This window comes from Crotalus tigris, unplaced genomic scaffold (genome assembly GCF_016545835.1).
Source record: "Crotalus tigris isolate CLP2741 ecotype Arizona unplaced genomic scaffold, ASM1654583v1 scf7180000024391.5723578, whole genome shotgun sequence".
Lineage (NCBI taxonomy): Eukaryota > Metazoa > Chordata > Lepidosauria > Squamata > Viperidae > Crotalus > Crotalus tigris.
In genome coordinates this window covers 403,845-423,896 of record NW_024100561.1, presented here as the reverse complement: position 1 = coordinate 423,896, position 20,052 = coordinate 403,845, and the positions used below count along the sequence as shown (strand labels likewise).

The 20,052-nt window shown below is 33.2% G+C and overlaps 1 protein-coding gene across 13 annotated transcripts in view; it reads right to left on the bottom strand.

The window, feature by feature from the left end:
* CTNND2 (catenin delta 2) overlaps positions 1–20,052 on the bottom strand; it is a 524,740-nt gene that overhangs the window by 177,937 nt on the left and 326,751 nt on the right. For 9 of the 13 annotated variants that reach the window (XR_005555019.1, XM_039329341.1, XM_039329329.1 and 6 more), the window contains one exon: positions 13,019–13,087. The exons of the other annotated variants lie outside the window; for them this stretch is intronic. Coding sequence is in view for 8 of the 9 variants with exons in the window: in XM_039329341.1 (XP_039185275.1) it covers positions 13,019–13,087 (69 nt within the window). In the remaining variant the exon portion in view is untranslated. The remainder of the gene's footprint in view (positions 1–13,018; positions 13,088–20,052) is intronic. 13 annotated transcript variants of the gene reach the window in all.

The window sequence follows — 20,052 nt, the reverse complement described above, 5'->3', positions numbered from 1 at the left end:
TAATAATCTTTTAACTGTGATTACTTTGTTCTATTCTTCAAGAAGAAATTGCACAGCATAATTTGAAATTAGCTTTAATTCAAACACTTGCCTGTAATAAAATTCTGTGAGAAAATATCTGCTTCATGGGCATATGCTTTGGCCATCTCAGAGGCACTTCTTAACACTCCATAACAGAATCAAAACCTATGACACATCTCTATCGAAAGGTCAAGAATATTTCTTAAAGTAGACATTTTTGAAACATTTTAAACATACGTTAAAAAACTGGAACCATCAATCGATTCATGCCCTTAAAAATATTAAAATGTTATCAACAAATCTCAGTTTGCTATATTTAGGGTATACAGGTAGTCCTTGACTTATGACTTTAATGGACTTCCCCAAAATCAATTTTGCAGTCATTGTTAAGTGAATGTCAAGATTGCTAAGCAAACCAATTGTTTGCTACGGGTAGCTTTTGATGAAAACAGGAAGTAAACATAGGTTTTTTTTTTAGCAAAAATGTATTAAAATGTGGTCACATGACTGTGGAAAATTGCAAATGGCCATAAATAAGGGTGACTAGGGAGAGGGGGATCTCCATTGAAAGTTTGGAACCAGGTCCTAAGTACTCCCGAGAAGATCTATCAAAATTGTTTTGCTAAGCAACCAGTTGTAAATTAAGGACTACCTGTACTGAACTCCCCCAAAATAGAATGTATTCAAAAGGGTAGATATCAGACTTTCCATAGTGAAGGTGTAAAAGATTTGAGGGTTCACAGATCCATATGATATGATCATGTGATCACTGATACCTTTTTGAGATAATATATTAATATACTATATTAATAACATATTAATAAGTATATAGGCAGATTTATGGTAAAATCTTCATTACATTGGTTATATGCAGTCAGTATTTCCTCCATTTTGGATTTTCTAAATTTTTGCATCTTTGCACTGAATATTTTAAAAACCTCATTTAGATTTTACTGACATATAAAGGGAGTTTGAATGAACACAGAATGCTGAAGTTTGTTGCTTGCATATTTCATAAACAAAGTTATCAAACACATGATGTCCATGCAGATAAATCATCATTTCTATAGGTAACAATTTCTTTAGAAAAATAATCTAATACTTGTTTATATATTTTCTCTTCCTGCAGTGGTTCTATTTTCACTCCAGTTTGCTTCACATCTTTTCTCTTCTTCCCTAACCATTCTTCCCAAGACCACATTTGACAGGATCCCCAAAACGGACTATCCCACATCCAGAATTTTACATCACCTTTGGGCTTGTTGAAAATATTGTGTGTGTGTGTGTGTGTGTGTGTATTAATTCCTTCAGCATGTCTGCAAACACTTGTATACTTGTGTGTCTAAACCACACATTCAAAACAAACAGATCTTTCAATAAGCAGATACTCATTAAAAGTCACTTTTTTTACTCATTCTTGGGTCTCTAAAAGGCCCAGTTGTTTTTTCTGTTCTCTGGGTTAATTTGTTCCAACAGTTGCAAATTTTTCTATCAAAATCATGTCTGGCTCATCGAGCATAACATTAGAAAATCACCAAACTATAGATTCCTACTTTCATACATACACCCAGCAATCTGGAAGAAACCATCCTTATTAAGTACAGCTTTACTTCCCTGCATACATTCATTGACTCCATTTCATAAGATTAAAACCAGCTTCATTCAGCATTATTACATCATTCCCTCTCTCTTCACAATTTTCACTAGTTTATTTCATTTATTTTATTTCATATTCATTACAATTTGTCTTCCATTTCAAGTCACACTTCTATATGCTATTGACACCAGTATCACCACCGATACAGCTCTACAACACTCAACATGAGTTCGTCAGTCAAGGCTTTCATATTTTGTCAGTAACATAGAGAATATGGAGACTAGATATCTAACCTTATTTACACCCACACCACTACATGTTTTCCTTTTAACAATGAAGACACTACATATAATCTTTAACTCATTTTGATTTGTTTCCACAACCACCTGCAAGGGCCACTTTTACCTGAAGTGTGCTCACTGTATTCTATGCAAGCTAGGATTTCTCATCTAGAATATTTGATAAACTACAATCTTCTTGCCTGTATCCTATCCACCCAAAGATACATGTGGTGTACTGACAACATGCAAGATGCTTTCCTTTCTTCCCTTCCCTTAAAAAAGCATTAAATTCAAAATTCTGACATGACATGAATGAGGTATGAAGTGCAAAATAAATAAAAGATCAATTATACTCTATCAATATTCGTAACTCCCTTTTTTCCTCAGTAGAAGATAAGAGTGATGTATATGTACTGACAATGCTGTACATTTCATCCTTTTACCTGATAATACCTTTATTTATCTGAAAGTACAAATATGATTGCAAATATGTCCTGTATATAGAACAGATTTAACTCTGTTGTACAAGAAATGTCATAAATGGAAATAAAGTTAAATGGGTTAATTAGTCACTACTGACCATTTTAATTACAAGAGAAAAAAATGGAGACAGATGTCAGAAAAGTGCTCATTATTGGAATCCCAAAAGATATACGTTCAGTTGAGTGAGCAAGCTTTGTGTAACTGATTACATCTCTTTTTACCCTCCCTCAGTAAATAGAAAAACTAATTATCTGCACACGATTAAGTTAATGCACATTTATCTACAACAATTCAATTCTGACTGTGAAATAATCTTTCTAGTCTATAATTACAGTCTAGCTTAATTAGCATAATTTCCACAGCACATCCTTAATAAAAAAAGTAGATATTAGGTCTGATTTTAAGTACCAAGGCTATTTCAGGCAAAAATCATGAAGGGGTGGAGGGGGAGATGAGTCTATTAAGCTTGGCTTGGTCTGTACACATACATCCTGCATTCAAATATGGAAAATAAATATCCTCCGCATACCTGGGATGAAATTCAGAAAGAAAAGATGAAAGAAAGAAAGAAAAAAAGAAAGAAATTTAAAATTTTCTCAATCTCGTCAACACATTTATATTGTATCATCAAGAAGGCTGCCACATTTTTTCTTTTCAACTAAGATTACTTAGGATAGTTTGAAATCCATCCACAATGATTTAAAACAAAAGTTTTCATTTAAAAAAAAGTACATTATTTAGATACACTATGGATAATTCTAGTTTTTTGACATATTAAAGACCAGGAGGAATTTCTGTTGTTCCTATGGCATGACATTCAAAACGAGTTCAGTATTATCTGCTGAAATGTAATTCACATAAGCAATTTTAAATGCGTCACCGGAACATTTTAAGTGAGGCTGATTTGTCTCAAGCTTGAAATTTGGACCCACTTACTGAGAATATATCCTCAGAATTACCAACATCCTCTAACTAATTTCTTTTCAAAATTCTGCAGAGAATGTAAATTGTAAAGGAGATACAAACAGCAGAAAATGATGTGAAGATACACATTAGCATTTATATTTCTCTAACAGATAAAGGATTCAGACCTATTTTCAGAGGATAAACTCTTAGTAATAGATATAATGTACTGGCATGATGAAATTTTAGCATCCCTAGAGTGTGTGTGACCACTCACAACAGATGGCTTCAAAAAGCATGCTGGTTGTCATTCAGAAGTCGCCTCTTTTCATTGTGTGACTGATGAATTACTGGAAGCAAGTCACTATTCTGAATTCCTATTACGTACCCCTACTTGCTCAGAATAATCTGATCCCATTATATACAGTTACACAAAATCTATTACTGATAGTTTATGTCAGCTATACGGCTTTAATTCATTAATTTTACTATCTTGCTTATCGAAATAAATGATCCAATGGAGGCTATTATATTTTAACACATTTATATACCACTTGCTCTCAGCAAAATGGACCTATGATAGTTTATATTGTATAATTATTTCTTGCACCACGTTCTTTATATATTTTTAAATACCTGTGTGTACCAAAGCAAGGTGAAGATAAAAGAGGAAAATAGGAGGAACACTGAAAGTTCTTAACTGAACAACAGAGGCATTCCATTTTCTGGTTAATTTTAAGAGTACCAATAGTATTTGATTTTTCCCTTTCTTTTCCTGTTCTTTCAGGGTTTTAATTACAAAAATCATTTCAACCCTAAAGAATTAATTAGCCTATGTATAACCAGGATCGGGTATAATGGCATTCTTTACTAAATTAATACCTTTTGTCAACATCAGTTATCAGACGAAAACTGTATTAGCAACAATGATACTCCTTTCCTAGAAACTCGAATCCAGGAAAATCTAGCAACTGCTGCAGATCTCAGGGTGAGAGTATAAGTAATTCTAAAATTAGCTGTTCTCAAATCCATTCTAAACTACTACTACTATCAAACAAAAGCAGTTGCTGATAGTTTGTATCAGTGACTGTAGGAAAATAAAAAACTGATGCAATCATGAAACACCTTAGGGTATTTTGTAAAAGTTCCAATTGAAAAATTTAAAATGCAAAAATAATATATGATTCTTCTGACTTATCGCATTCCTCACGTAATCTAAAGCAGCTCCCCCCCAACCTTTTGGGCACCAGGGACCGGTTCCTTGGAGAAAGGTTTTTCTGCAGCCCAGAGGAGGCGTGATTTCACATGCTACCTGCATCCTCTGCATGGGGCTTCACTTGTTTGCACAGCCCGGCTTCTGGCATGCCGTGGATCGGTGCTGATCCACAGAGTGGGGGTTGGGGACCCTTGATCTAAAGGATAAATTTCCTATAAGTATGAAAGTCAACCCTAAATTTAATCAACCCTAAATATACCCAATTTTTAGGTAATATTAAATACATACAACAGAATTTTATTAATGAAAATTAATATTTGCTGGTGTCCAGTTCCAAACCCAATATAAATATTTTCTATTAATTTTTCAGTTCTTCTGGTTAAATGAACTATGCATTTCATATTCAATCTGAAGTTTTTTTTTAAAAAAAACATACTATTGCGTTTTGTTATTTATTTACTATTTGCACTGTTGTCACATTGATTTGTAATCAGTGACAATTAACTAGAAGGATTTACTGGGCTAAACATAAAATATATACAGAGTATATATGTAATGATAATTGACTGCACTATTGATCCATTTCATTCTATTTTTATTAGATTTTTTTTAAAAAAACTTTTAGTTAAGAAAACATAGCATCTCCCACAAAACAGTTCAGATGTAATCTCTGCAGATAATAAAGTACACAATCCTGATTTCGAGTAATGGATTTTAGTACTGAAAGTATGAAAACATTTGTATTTATCACTGATTTAGAACGTAGCTTGACTAACTGTTCATATTTACCATCAGTTTTCTGTAGCTTTTCAGTGCAACAAGCTAAATATCGCGTTTAAATCCAGGTACTGCAGAGATATATGCAGCAATTTAGAGCATAATGCAAATTTTCAAATGGGATAGAATTATACTAGTTTATTTATCAAATATGAATTATAATATTCAAAGGTGGGAAAACTAGTCCAGATTATGGATGCTAAAAATATACCTTTGGAAACAAATGAAGGACCAGTAATTTTTTGTGATAGAGGACAAAACAACCTGCACAATTTAATTTGGATGAGAAATACTGATGAAACAGACAGAAAATATCCAAGAAAAGCATTATCTCACTGGTCAATGAAATGAAAAGAACACTTAAAAATTGTTAATTAACTAGACGGTTAGTTTTGGAGAAAACATCCTATATTTCTTAACCTACCTCTGAACGTGGGATCAGATGGATTTAGAGCCAGGAAGGATAACAAAATGAGGATTATTAATAAAAAGTCATGGTAAATTAGATTCAGACAAGTTGCTAAAGACAGAACCACATAGCTAGTCCAATTATTGGTGGTGGTGCACCTATGTAAATCTATTTCAGAAAATACACGTTAAAGGCTCTTTCTAATTATTTGGGAGAGAACGGATGTTTTGAGAAACATTATATTCTCATCAATATCTCTCAAATATGAAATATGATTTAAATATATATAAAATCAGGAGGGATATAAAAAGGGAATTCTTAGAGAAGCCACCTATTCAAAATAGACACCCTCCTATGTATGGTTTAGATAAATTATCAAGCTTTGACACAAAATTTTGTTAATTATTTGATTGTGTGACTGAAGGATTATGTGAACTAATTTGATGCAAGTGTTGCCTGTTTTAACTTGTAGAAGAATTGTATTAGTAAAAAAGAGAACATGATTCTTTTTGTCTCAGATGTGATTTAAAGTTTAATCATGTCTGATTAAGTATGACACTAATGGCATAGTTAAAACATGCAAATAGATATTTGAACCTAGAACAATATTAACTTAATTGGGCATTTCAACTTTCCAAATAGTTATACTACTCAAAAGCTTAGCTACTTTAACATTTGCTTTTAATGCTACATATTTCTCCTCATGTCATGCGGAATCAGAATTCTAAAGAATTCAATCATTTGGACTGCTTTTATTTTATAATTTTGTTTTTTTAGAAACTTTAACATACTATGGCCAATAATTTTTATTTGGGTTCTCTGCCTTCTGTACTTTTCTTCTCCCTGGAATGTCTAAAAAAAAATCTTTTGCAAGAATGGCATTTCACAGCCTAAATGACAATAATCTACAAACATTATGTTTCTAATGTTTTAAAATGACTGACAATTCTTTTGGCAGATATACAGTATTAAATCTTCATATAAAATAACTAATGATTCATAACTCCATGTAAATATATTTCATTCTGACTGATATATCATGGAAAGAATTGAGGCTGAAGTTCTTTATGCATAAGCAGTTAAATATATCTAAAATATGGAGCAACCATACTCAACTTGGACATCTTCTCAGGCAAAATAGCCATACCTGAGAATTCTAGAGGCCAACATTCACAGATTTTATGTAATTATATGATTTATATCTCAACTTTTCCCAAAAGCTGTTGGTCTCCTAGAGTTTTCTTCACCTTATATCTAAAATATTCCTTGAAGTAAGTTTAGTCGAGACTGAGGGATCAGTCAGCCAGAGGATTTTCATTGCTGGACAGGGCCTTATTCTCTAGCCCTAATCCAACACCTTAAAATACTGTACCACAGATCAGGAAGCTGCAGCTGGACTTTTTGTTTTTCCTTGAAGAAATTTTGCTTCTCATCCAAGAAGCTTCTTCAGTTCTGACTGAATGGTAGAGAATGAAAGGATTTATATTCATTGTAGTCATCTGGTCATTAGTACTCTTTCTGACAGTCGTTGAGAACACTTGGAGGTTTATCTGTATCCCCAGGTTCATCTGAATAGTGCAAATGGGTGTGGAATCTTTTTTGGAACTGGTGAAAGGATTTGTTGTAAACAGAAGATAGTGGTGTTGTATCCCTCCCCCTCTGTTCAGAGAGGGCTGTTCAATTTTAACGTAGATTGCCTCTTTCAAACCAGTGGTCCTCTCTGTCCAGAATGTGGACTTTGCTGTCTTCAAAAGAGCGGCCTTTATCTTTCAAAATCCTTCTATTCCCCCCATTCAGTCAGAACTGAAGAAGCTTCTTGGATGAGAAGTGAAACCTCTTCAAGGAAAAATAAGGAAAGTCCAGTTGCCTCTTGAAAAAGCATCTCTGGGACAACCATGACCTGGATGACTGAGAATCATCACAGACACAGATATGGAAGTATCAAGCGGGAGATGGCTGCTTTGGGATTTCTGTAGCTTTTTAGTAGAGTTCTTACCGGCATGCAATTGAGAGGTTTATCAATATATTTATTAACACATCTCCAACAAATAAAAATAATGTATTTAATGCCCTTATGACTGAAAATTATTTCAATTATATTTTTGTAAGTTATAAAGTTCTGATCTGTATTGTGGGCAAAAAAAGATAAAAATATTCTTAACACGTACTATTGCATCAAGTAACTGATATTTTAAGATGCTCTGAATATTTTCTACTGAAAAAGGGGCTGAATCTTTTAATTTTTCATGCATAGTTTATATAAATCTTTTTAAAAGCAATTAATAGCACTTTTGCATCTGTCTGAAGTGAAAAAGTGATGCTATTTCCTTTTTGGGTCTTCTTATATGAGAATATCAGACACCTTAATACAATTTTTCCTCCTTTAATAACATATAACTAACACTTTCTTTTCTTCATTCAACAATGCTCTTACTGATTGTAACTGAGCCCTAAACATGACATTTTCAATTGATTTTAGAAGACTAGAACAATACTGTTCATTATTTACAACATGCAGTTTATAAAACAAGTCTTTCTCAAATAATATTCACTATAGAAATACTGTTCTAACACAATTCAAAATATGTTTTTCTTTAATAAGATCAAACCACTAGTATACTAAGTGAATTAAACAGATATAAATTGTCCATTGCATGACTCTCCATAGTCCCATAAAGCAATAATGAAGCTGAAGGCAAAAAAAATCTAATTGAATTTACATTCAGCCGATACTTTCTAAGAAAACTAGCAAGCAGAAAATGGTATAAACTAATATTATGTGTTACACAAAATCTGATTAGTAATATTATAGTTAGAAGATTTAATTTATGGAAAACCTATGGAAAAACCAGCGACTTTAGAACTGTGTTTTGGGATTTAAATTTTGTGTCAGAGAATAACACTTTAGAAAATAAAAAGCTGCTTAACATCTGATTAACTTTAAGAGAAATTGCGCAGATAATTTACAAAGAAAGACAAAGAAAAGGGAATTGCCCATTACCTACTTTTTGTACTTTGTACATGTAGATAAATTCACTACTTAAAGCAATGATGCCAACAAATAGATCCTATTTGCCTATCACACACAAGACATAGGGAGCAGAGACCCCCCAATAATTTTGTATAATTTCTAAACTACATATTACAATTGAGCTCCAGATACATTGATTGATGTAGTATCAATGGTCATATCCACTACTTGTTCAGGACCATTGTAACTGCAAACAGTTGCTGAATGAGTTAACCGAGAACTACTTTTATTATATATTCTAATATTAGGTCTTCTAGAAAAGGCCAGCACCTAATTAAAAAAAATATTTTGTACAGAAACAATTGTCCATAAAATACTACCTTCATAAAAAATACTATTTAATGTCATAAGCAGATTATTAAGATGTCTACTTTAAAGCAGAATTAACTTGGCTGCTTTTTGTTGCTGAACTAAGGAAATCCATACAGCAGTCCTAGCTGACTTTGCTGAATTTATATCTGTTTAAAGAAAAGTTCAAAGCTATAACTTGCCTCATATATACCCCCAAATGAGTAATTTTTATGGATATGGTACTAAGAAGCTGAGTTAGTTTTCCTGAAGATTAATTATCTTCTAGATCTAGACTAGGTAGAAACTTGTTGGTAAGATGATTATTCATGTCATCTATTTTATGAATGAAAGGTAGCTATAACAGACAAAGACTAGAAGACCTCCAAGGTCCCTTCCAAACTCTCTCATTCTGTAAAGAATTTTTATATGTTTCTACTGAAGTTACCCAATTTTAAAGATAGTGCAGTCAATACGGGAGTTTTATTATTAAAATAGAAAGTAAACCTGAAATGTCTGTAAAATGTAGAGAACCATATGATGTACAGGAATATAAAAGTGAAGTAGTATCATACAGTTGCAGATAAGTAGCCAACTTCTAACTAATTGAAATGGGCAAGTTGCAGCTAAGATGAGACTACATAGGGTGGTAGAATTAGTGAACAACCATCTCTCTCAGAACAGAATAGGGGAGAATGGGGGTGAATGTTTTGCTTTTCATTTTGAAAATCCCATTGAAACCAGTATGTTTGATTCCATATAGTGACTGCTCTCAGTCTGATTTAGCTTTCTGTTGGCAGTAAAACCATATCTCCATTGGCTAGAATTTGGAAATGCCATGCTTTGCTCCTCCCTTGCCCCACTTCCGACCCCTCTTTGTTCCTACAGGTTTAGATCAGCAGATAGAGCTTTCCAGACAGGAAAGGGGGATTTCAGTCAAGAGAAGTGACTTGCTGTATATCTCATTCTAATCCCTTCTAGCAGTCATAGTTTCAACTACAATTGCAACCTTAATCCTGAAACATTTCAATTATATGACAGACACCCTAGCTTGTTGTTAAAGATCCGTAGTTGTAATGGCATGTGGGAATGTATTACGTGTATTTTATACATATACAAGCTGCTCACATTTGTGGCAATGATCAAAATCATCATTTACTAATCAAAAGTGATTTTGATTAGTAAGAATTAATGTAATGTAGTAAGTATGCTTTTTTTTGTAACTTAAATTAGGTTTGCCAGAACGGAGGTATCAATAATAGTTCACATTATTTTCTGTTCTGCAACATTTTTCTCTTATAAGGAGTTATTTGTTCCAAAGTCACATCCTTCTCTCTCAGTTGCATGTCTTTAATTCTCCAGGTAGGCATATATATGATAAAATGCTTTTCTTGAAAAATTCTCCTATATATGGGACAGAAAATGCAATCTTCTCTTTGACACTGAATTTTCTAAGTAAAAGGTTTGCTAATTAATTTAACTATGAGAAACAACATAAAGTCTTAGTATATCTGAAATTACATGTCACTATCACCAACCCTTAATTAAATAGGAGAGGGGAAAGTGCATGTAATTTTGTCCCCACCAGGAATAGATAATCCGAGCCTCCAGGATTGCATCTGGATCCCAAAATATTTTGACTAGAGGCCTATCAAAATTGTTACTCAACTGGAATTTTTTTAATGTGACAGAAAAAATATTAATGCATTTGCTGCCTTTATTATCTGTCTCTCTGAAGTAGTGTATTTGTTTATTACTGTGACCTGACTAACGAATAATCAGATTTGTGTTTTTAACATGAAAATACAGAACAAGCAAGAATTTCTCAATAACAATTCAGCACATCTTAATATACACTAAATGACAGATTAAAAGTATTGGCCTAACTTAGAAAGGCAAAACACCACAGCTTTCCTTAAAACACACAAAGAACATTGTCTTAACTCAAAAATTAGTGTGAAAAGAAAATATTTTAGTCTCTAAAGGGTATTCAGTATTTTAGCAAAATAGATCCAATTGGCCTTTAGACTTCTGCTTCAAAATTACAGCTAGTCCTCACTTAATCACAGTCTCATACAGTGATCATTTGCAGTTACAGTGATGAAAAATAACTTTGTGACTAATCCTCACATTTATGACCTTTGCAAATCTGTAAATCAAAGGAAAGCTGATCATAAGCATGGTAGCAGTTTCATTAAGTGACTACTTTGTTTAAATGAAGATGTTTGCTCTAATGAAGGTGCTGCAAAGATGTACTCAGTTTGTGGCTTATAAAAATATTTGTAATTATTGTATTTTGTGCCAACTTCCTTGTTCATGTGAACTGAACAGCTTAGACTACTACATTTACATTCAGGTTTGGCACTCATCTTCAGCATCATCACTTTTGGTGAAGTCAGTTATCAGTGTTGCCAACCCAGGGACTGTAAATACAACTTACTGAGTATGTGTTTCTACATAGCATTCTATCTGAATATATCTTAGCTCCTTGATTCTCTTAGCACTTATATAATAAAAAGCAGTGCTACCATTTATAATATTGGACTTTGATTTGGTGGCCACCAAGAATTTGGCAGGTTGGTCTTCAGTCAACTCTTTTACAAAATAGCTATTTTTTTTTCTTTTTGGCTAAAATACATAAATATATTGCTTTCAAAGTCTCTTGGTAGTATAAATTGAATGAAAAATTAATCAAGTTATTAGATCACACTTTTTAAAATGACAGTGACTAAGAGGGAAGATGGCAAGAAGGAAGTTATTTAACCGTTTTCTTGCAATTATTGAAGAAAAACGAGGTGTGTCTATGTCTTGTAAAGTGCTATTTTCCCTGGAAAAAAATGACCATTGACCCTGTTTGCTAAAGTATGCATATCTACGTGATCCCATTTGGACAGAGGTTTTTTATTTTTAGAAAATTATTCAAAACTAATCACCAACTAAGTCTATTTCTGGCTCTAAATATCTAGAATTAGGATTTTTGGGGCATAAAGCTAAGTGATATATGATTGTTATATCCTTTTATGGCACAGCTGTGTTGTAAGGTACTTTACAGAGTAAACTGTGTCTTAAACTCCCAGCAGTCTAACACTTTTACTTTAAAACAATTTCCCTTATTATTTTATGCTGAGATATCTGTTTTAGATAATCCTGGAGATTTCTGGGAATTTCACTAGTAGCATATCTGGATAAAACCAGATTGGAGAAGGTTGTCATAGGTTTCATCTGCTTGAAAGTCTTCCACTGTAGTTGGAATAGATTTAGAAATAATAATAACCAAGCACTGAAATCTAAAAAATACATGCATTAAAGATATGTACATTAACTTTATGTAGCTAGATTTTTTCCCTTCAACTTTACATATCTCTGCTCTTATTCAACTTTATGGTATATACTGAAATTTAAGGTGACAAATGACTTTGATCCCAGGCATACAACAGACACGGCTGATGAAGCATAAACAGAAATATAATAATTAGCAAGCATACGTAATTTTCATTTTTAAAAAATCAGTGCTCCATATAGTGCCATATATGATTTTATACTCACAGTTTTAAGTATCTATGGCAGTATCATTTTAAGGAGGCTGCTCTATGGTTTACAATGTACATCGTAATATAAGTCTTGTTAAAAATGTAGCAGTCCAACACAAAATAAAAAATCTGCTACTATTAAGCAGAAATATGAACCCAGTACTACTTAGGAGAGTAGTTTGCAAAGCATAGGCAAACCTCACTGAGTTGATACAGTAAATTATTCAGAAGCAAATCAGGATTGTGGGGAAAAATAAACAAGAATACAAGAGATTTCTTTAACTAGAAATTTGAAAAGCCTCAACAGCATAATAGGCATTCTACAACTATTTGGAAAATATTAGTGTAGGAATGGGGTATGTGTTAAGAAAATATGATAACATGCACATATCAGCATTGATTCAATGCATTATGGCTGGGATACTATGGAAATCTGCCCATTTAAAATTTGCTAGAAATGAATCAATCATTCAAGTACATACACATTTGAATGCGTATTTGAAATCTTATTGGAGGCAACCTTCATCCAGGAAAAAGTGTTCATGAAAGATCTGGAGAGGAACAGAATTGTGGAAGTTAGCAGAAAAAAGCAAATACACATGTTTCAATCAGTCAATAAGAAAGGTAAGGACATACAATTCAAGAATATGTGTCGCATTAAAATTACATGCAATGAGTTAAGATTATGACTAAACAAACAGTGTTGTTCAGCCTTGTTTGAAACATAATCTGTTGTTGAATAATATTATATAAACTACACTCTTAAAACCACAAATGAGAAAGCAAGGGCTCTAGAAAGTTTTCATTAGCAAGTACACTTTTTCCAAAATAAATATATTGGAATTTGTAGTTTCTTTATTTGAATTATCAGCACAGGTGTATTCATCTAATAATTACTAAAATAATTCATTTTTCCCTCCAAGATGATACGTCATCTTTAGAATACTATGACAATGGAAAAGAAAGCTGGAAAAAACATATTTCACAAACATATTTGCCTCTTTACTCTTATAATAAAGATCAATGAAATACTTGTTTGCAAACTCAGTACTGACCTCACTTTCAGGCACAAATCTGATAGATCTTTGCTTAGATTTACCCAGAATCTAAGCAAAGCTAGACTTGGCTATTTGCTATTGCTGTGACTGCCAGAACCATAGAAATAATAGGGACAATCATTTTGCTAGCTGTTACAGATTTCCTCAATCTGTACCTAAGACTTGTAGAGGACGTCAGGTCTAGTAAAGGCAAAGACTCTGACACAGAGAAAAATCAAACAATATAAAGAAAAAAATTTCTAGGGCAGTGGTTTTCAACCTTTTTAATGCCGCGACCCCCAACTGGTCGTAAGTCAAGGACTACTCAACCGGTCGTAAGTCGAGGACTACTCAACTGGTGCAGCACCATTTGCAGAATGGGACTTTTGGCGGGCTCAGCAGGGCAGAGACAGCCTGGACAATTCCTATTGGCTTTTGAAAGCCAATAGAATTAGACTCTATTCAAGAGAGTCTATTCTATTGGCTTTCAAAAGCCAATAGAATAAAAGGGAGTAGCACAGCTAAGGAAAAGGGGGAAAAAATGGCGTACTGCATTGTTTGGCGACCCCTGTGAAATGGTCGTTTGACCCCAAATGGGGTCTTGACCCACAGGTTGAGAACCACTGTTCTAGGGGAAAGGACAGTAATATAGAATATTGGGGAAAACTCCAAATTATACTACATCAATTTTGTTCAATCTCAGCAACAGTGAGATGTGTGGATTTCAACTCTGGAAGTTGAAGTCTACCTACCTTAAAGTTGCTGAAAAAAAATTGGGCTAGATTATTGAATTTATCTTCTCATTAAAAAAAAGATAATTGCAATGTTTCAAATCCCATATTGATGAGTACTGTAATATGAGTAGCCCTTGACATATGACTGTTTAATTTGATTCAAAGTTATAGTGGCTTCAGAAAAAAATGATTTATAATCTGTCCTTGCAAATGACTGTCATACCACCCCACCAGTCACATGATCACTATTTGGGTACTTATGACCAGTTGCAGCATCCTGCAGTCTCATGATTGTGATTTGTGAGCTTCCCAACTGGTTTCCTGCAAAGCTATCAATTTGGTGAGATGGATTCACTTAAGGATCATGTGATTTGCTTAAGAACTACATGATTCATTTAACAATTGTGGTGATTTGCTTTACAAAAAGCAAAAAAATGATTGCAAAATTGGGTCTGGTCACACGATGATTCAACTTACAAATACACTAACATAACTATGGGAATTCTGGTCTCAATTGTGTTTGTAAGCTGAGGACTACCTGTAGTAGTTCTATACAATAGTCAATCCCACATCTTTGAGGGAATTATGTGGGCCATTAAGGAATCTGTATCTACTATTTCAGTCTCAAAACTGAGAAGAGAGAGACATTTTGGTGGGAATATATTCTCCAACTTTGAGGATAACCATAAGGCTGATCCTCTGGCTAGAAGGTTCTGAATATGATTAACCTGTTTCTGAAGCCCATCGTCTGAGTTTTCTACTTCATCCGCAAATCTAAGAATTTACCATCATGACACAATTAGAATACAAAGACTTTTCTGATGGTAAATGCTTATGGGAAGGGGTATGGAAAAGTTGCAAATGGAGACCTCTGGGGGAAGGGAAATCCATTTTTTATTGTGAAACTTAGCCCAGTATCTTCTTGAGCAGTTGGCTGCTGCAGATAATTTCATATTTTCAACCAGGAAAAAGCAGAAGCTTGTATTAAAATAAAACAGTCAGGTTTTATTTTTTTACAATAGAAACAGAAAATATATATTTGTGGAATATTTTATATTGAATCAATCATTGAAACATGGCGAAAGTAAAGTTTAATATCATTTTTTCTGTATTTTCTTTCAAAAATATTTCTAATATCTGGAGTTTGTTTTAGAAGCAGCTTTGGTGCCTCCTGCAAACTTTTTAACTGCAATCCAGCATCACTAACTGAAATCCAATTCAGTTTAGTGAAGGTTATCTTACATCATGTAGATAACACAATCAATATTATACTGATACTTAATGGACACATATATTTGTTTCAATTAGATAAGATATAAAGTTTATAATATGAATAGTGTCTCTGAACTGAAGTGTGAACCTTCATTTCATGACAAAACCACTATAATAGGAAAGACTTCCATTTTCTCATCTTCCATTTTGAGACAAAACTCCAATCTAGCACCACTTTCTTTAATGTGAGATAACAGCATTTTTTTCCTTTTTTTATGACACTGTGATCCCTTTTTATCAGGGTGGAGTCAGGGTGACTGAAAGGAGCTGAACATTTACTGACAACCAGCTCTTCCTGATGTCTTCCGGAGTTCACAGCAGATATGTTCTCTTTGTGTCCTGATAGAGAAACATTTGTCGCTGCCTAGGATTGAACTCTCAATCTCCTGATTGTGAGGCAAATGTCTTCACTCTAGGCTACCATGCCGCTCTAATGACAGCAATAATGCCTGTATATAAGGAAACTCTTGTAGAGGCTGAGGTCCACCTGCTTTCCTTGGATTCTAGATATTTCTAATAATTAATGATGACTAATCCTAAATTTGATATCTATAAGCTATTGGGACCAGACACCTATAAGCTGTTGGGACCCTTTGTTCTCTGTGTAAAAAAATTGAAAATGCTCAGCTATTCTTGTCATTAAGTAATCAGATTTGATTACAGGTGACCTGAATTTAGCCAATATATACTGTTATCTATAAAAGAGCCCATTAAGAGTTAACTGACAAGGTTTAGGGACCTAGCCTCTCTATTTTAACTGATTCCTACAATTCTCTGATCTTGGATTTGAAATGCAGGCTCAGAAATAACAAATAGAATAGGCTAATTCTTTCTAAGCAGCACATCTACTCAGACAAATTCAAGGGAAACTTAATTTTTCCCAAATGAAAAATACCTCCATATGAAAAGATTGCTTAAGATGTTAATATTCTTTTTTCTGAAAGATCACCTCTCAGATATATTCCCACACATATACAACCCCCAACAAAAAAAAGTACTGAAATAAGAACAGCGTTAATCCAATGCATTAATTTTACATTAAGAACCTTGCCAAACTCTTCAAATTAGTCACTGCAGGTTTTATGTCTTAAGTAAACACATCTCCCTTAACTAACTGATGCTATTTCAGATATTGACATATATCCAATCAACCACACAGCCTGTAGTCCTAGGAAAGAGCTTCTCCCCGGCCTTCCCCATTTTTTGTGTGGCTCCTAGAGACCCTTTAAAGATTACTGCCTAATTGTAAAATTTAATGTGACAGAAAACTGATGAAACATTTAAGGCGTTTAGCTTAATTCAGATGTAATTAAAATGAACATACATTACATTTCATTCTTGTGCTCAACCTACTCACTTTTTTGAGTATGGTTTACAGCACAGCTTTGCAAGTTAAAAAATGTAATCATAGGCCCAAATGGCTGTATCTTTCCATTAAAATTAGTTGATTTCTATTGGAAAGGAACCAAAACATAACTTCATTTTTCTTTAAAAAATGGAACAGTTGCAAATAATAGCTGCAGGCAATTAAGAGGGAACGAGAAGTTTTAGCAAATTAGAAAATAAAATATCTATCACTTAAGATTCAAACATTCTTGAAGGATTGGCAATTAAAATCTTTAGTTGAGTTGAAGCAAGAAAATATTGTACACTCTTGGTTTCAGTATAATCAATTGTTAGTTAGGTGGAGTTTAGATCAAAAGGTCGGTATTACCTTAGAGGACATGAATTTGGTAAAACAGATTAAAGATCAAACTCGAGCCCATATAAAGAGAATTTATAATGTTTTAATAGAGTTGGATTCTGAAATGGAGTTAGTTAAAGATTGTATGGTAAAATGGGCTCAAAATATTCAAGAGCCAATTCTATTGGACACATGGGAGACAATTTGGATTAGAAATGTAAAATTTACTCAAGCTCAAAATTTAAGAGAAAATTTTTATAAAATGTTTTATAGGTGGCATTTGGATCCTCAACAGCTGTCCTGTATGTATCCTAATTTACAGCCCAAATGTTGGAGTTGTGAAAGCTTAGATGCAACTTATTTTCATATTTGGTGGACTTGTAGAAATATAAAAGCTTTTTGGATTAAGATTTGGTGGAACATTCAAAAGATTTTTAAGAGAAAGGTAAAGTTTACGCCACAATTATTTTTGTTAGGTGTTATTGTAGATTTTGATGTTAAAGAAATTAATTTGATGTTGAATCTTATAACAGCTGCAAGATTATTGGTGGGGCAATATTGGAAGAAAGATTCTTTCCCTACTATGGAAGAATGGATACTCAAGGTGTCTAATTTAGCAGAAATGGCAAAAATTTCCGCTTATTTGAAGGACTATTCACAAGAAAGATATGTCTCGGTTTGGAGAAGATGGATAGATTATATTCAGAATAAATATGAGACTAAAAAGTATTATCTAGCTTATGAGTAAATTTTAGATTATTATTAATAGTTTAATATGAGAATTTATATTAGTTTTATGGTTTAATTATATTATTATTTTCGTATTTAATTTGTTAATATTTATTTTGAAAAGGAGTTAAAGTATGTTATGGATTTGATTGTTTGTATAGTTGGGTAATGTTAGTTAGATTATGATTGTTTATTTGTAACCCTGTAATCAGCTCTGGGAAGTGGGGGAGGGGTGGGAGGGATTTGGGGTACATATTGTATAAAATCTTTAAAACTTTTAATAAAAAAAGATTCAAACATTCTTTTATGTAATGCTTATTGTAAGGTTTTTACAAATTTATTGTTGTCAACATTTAGCATTAAGTTATTTGCTTTTTGCTTTTTTTAAGTTATTTTTGAAGTTACTCAGTTATTCAGAGAAGAATTAAATAAAAGGGTTAGTTGCTAACAGGTACATCAATGTTCAAACATTTAAAACTAATACTCAGCAAAAGAAACTATGTCACTTGCCTCATTGGTTATTAGCCAGGCTTTTTGAAAAGCAGAAATAAATATTAGTATTTTTAAAGAAAATAAATTGTAACACAAAACTACTGTCAGCCTCCATCTTTGCTGTCTTGCCAGCTTGCTGCCAACTACCTTGGAAATGGTGGGAGGGGGAGCAATTGGCACTTGGGAGGGAAGCATGCAGGAGGTAAAAGGGCAAAATTTTCAAGAAGTGATGAGATTGCCAGCTTGAAATTTGTTTATCATCCTCAAAGCTTCGGTATGCAGAAGGGAAGCACAATGCACTGGAATCAGAGACTTTCCCAAAACATCTTCTTGGCCGATGACTGAACTCTGGTTGCCTGGCTACAAGGGGGGGGGGTGTGGGCTCTAGGATTTGTTTCAGTTTGGTGCTTCGTTTATTTTTGCTTCAGATCTTGCTTGACTTAGCTTTAATTTCCTAGTAAAAGTACCTTTTCTCTACTTCTGTGGGGTCAAGGGTTTTTCTTTCCTAGGGATTGACCAGAGGCAGCCCTGACAACTACATAGTTATACATGAAATTACTACTGCAGTAATAACACTGTAGTTTCTAAATAGTCAAGCAGAGCCAAATCACAACCCTAATCCATTATGATCAAGAATATATTACTTTCACAAAGAGTAGATGTTAGCAGTTCAATTTTCTCCCTCTGCTACAAAAACACTTTTTTAAAAATATTTTAAAAAAGAGCATTCTGATGTAAGAAAGCATTAGAATGCTTTTTTAAAAATAAAGTACATAAACAGTTTTGCAAGATGAAAGTAAATTTCTTTTTTGTGCTTGCATGTACAATTAAATCTTTCTATTCCAAAATGAAAGATAAAGGCTTGTAATTTCCTTTTTAATAGAGTTTCTGGAGGAAAATATTGCATTATATTTTATTTATCAAGGGAACATTACACTGATATGGTCCTACTAATAAAGCTGTACAGCTGTTACATGGATTTTTTCCCCAGGATTACTAAAGAAAATTTTATTACTATGTCCTAATAAATTACAGGGCTCTCTAATCAACTCTTAATATAAGTGTTATAGGAAACTGATAGCAAACCAGCTGCTAAGTTGAAAAAAGATATAATTGGGATACTATTAAGAATAATGTTAATAGTTGCAAATTCTTGATATGACTGAATGATAGAGATGTGTGGAGTTACCCTTATTGTTATTATCTTAAATGGTTGCTGTTGCCTGGTCAAATTTCAAATGTAAACTGTTGCTTGGAAATTCATGAAAAAGAAGAAAGGAATCTGTTCAAACTCCAAATATAATGTCTGGATTTTATTTACAACTTGGAGCACTGTATTACTCCCCATTACTATTTCACACATATCTCTATTTTCTCAATTGTCAGGCTTTGCATTGCAAACTCCTGGGGGCAGAAAGTTCCTTTTTTGTTTTCAGTATAAAGTAAACTTCATATTATCGATTCTATTTATGGTATTGATGGTACTAGTGCTGATCGCATTGTTCTCAACTTAGGGGTGAGGGGAAAGAAGCTGAATACAAGTACTGTTATACTGGAATGAAATTCAA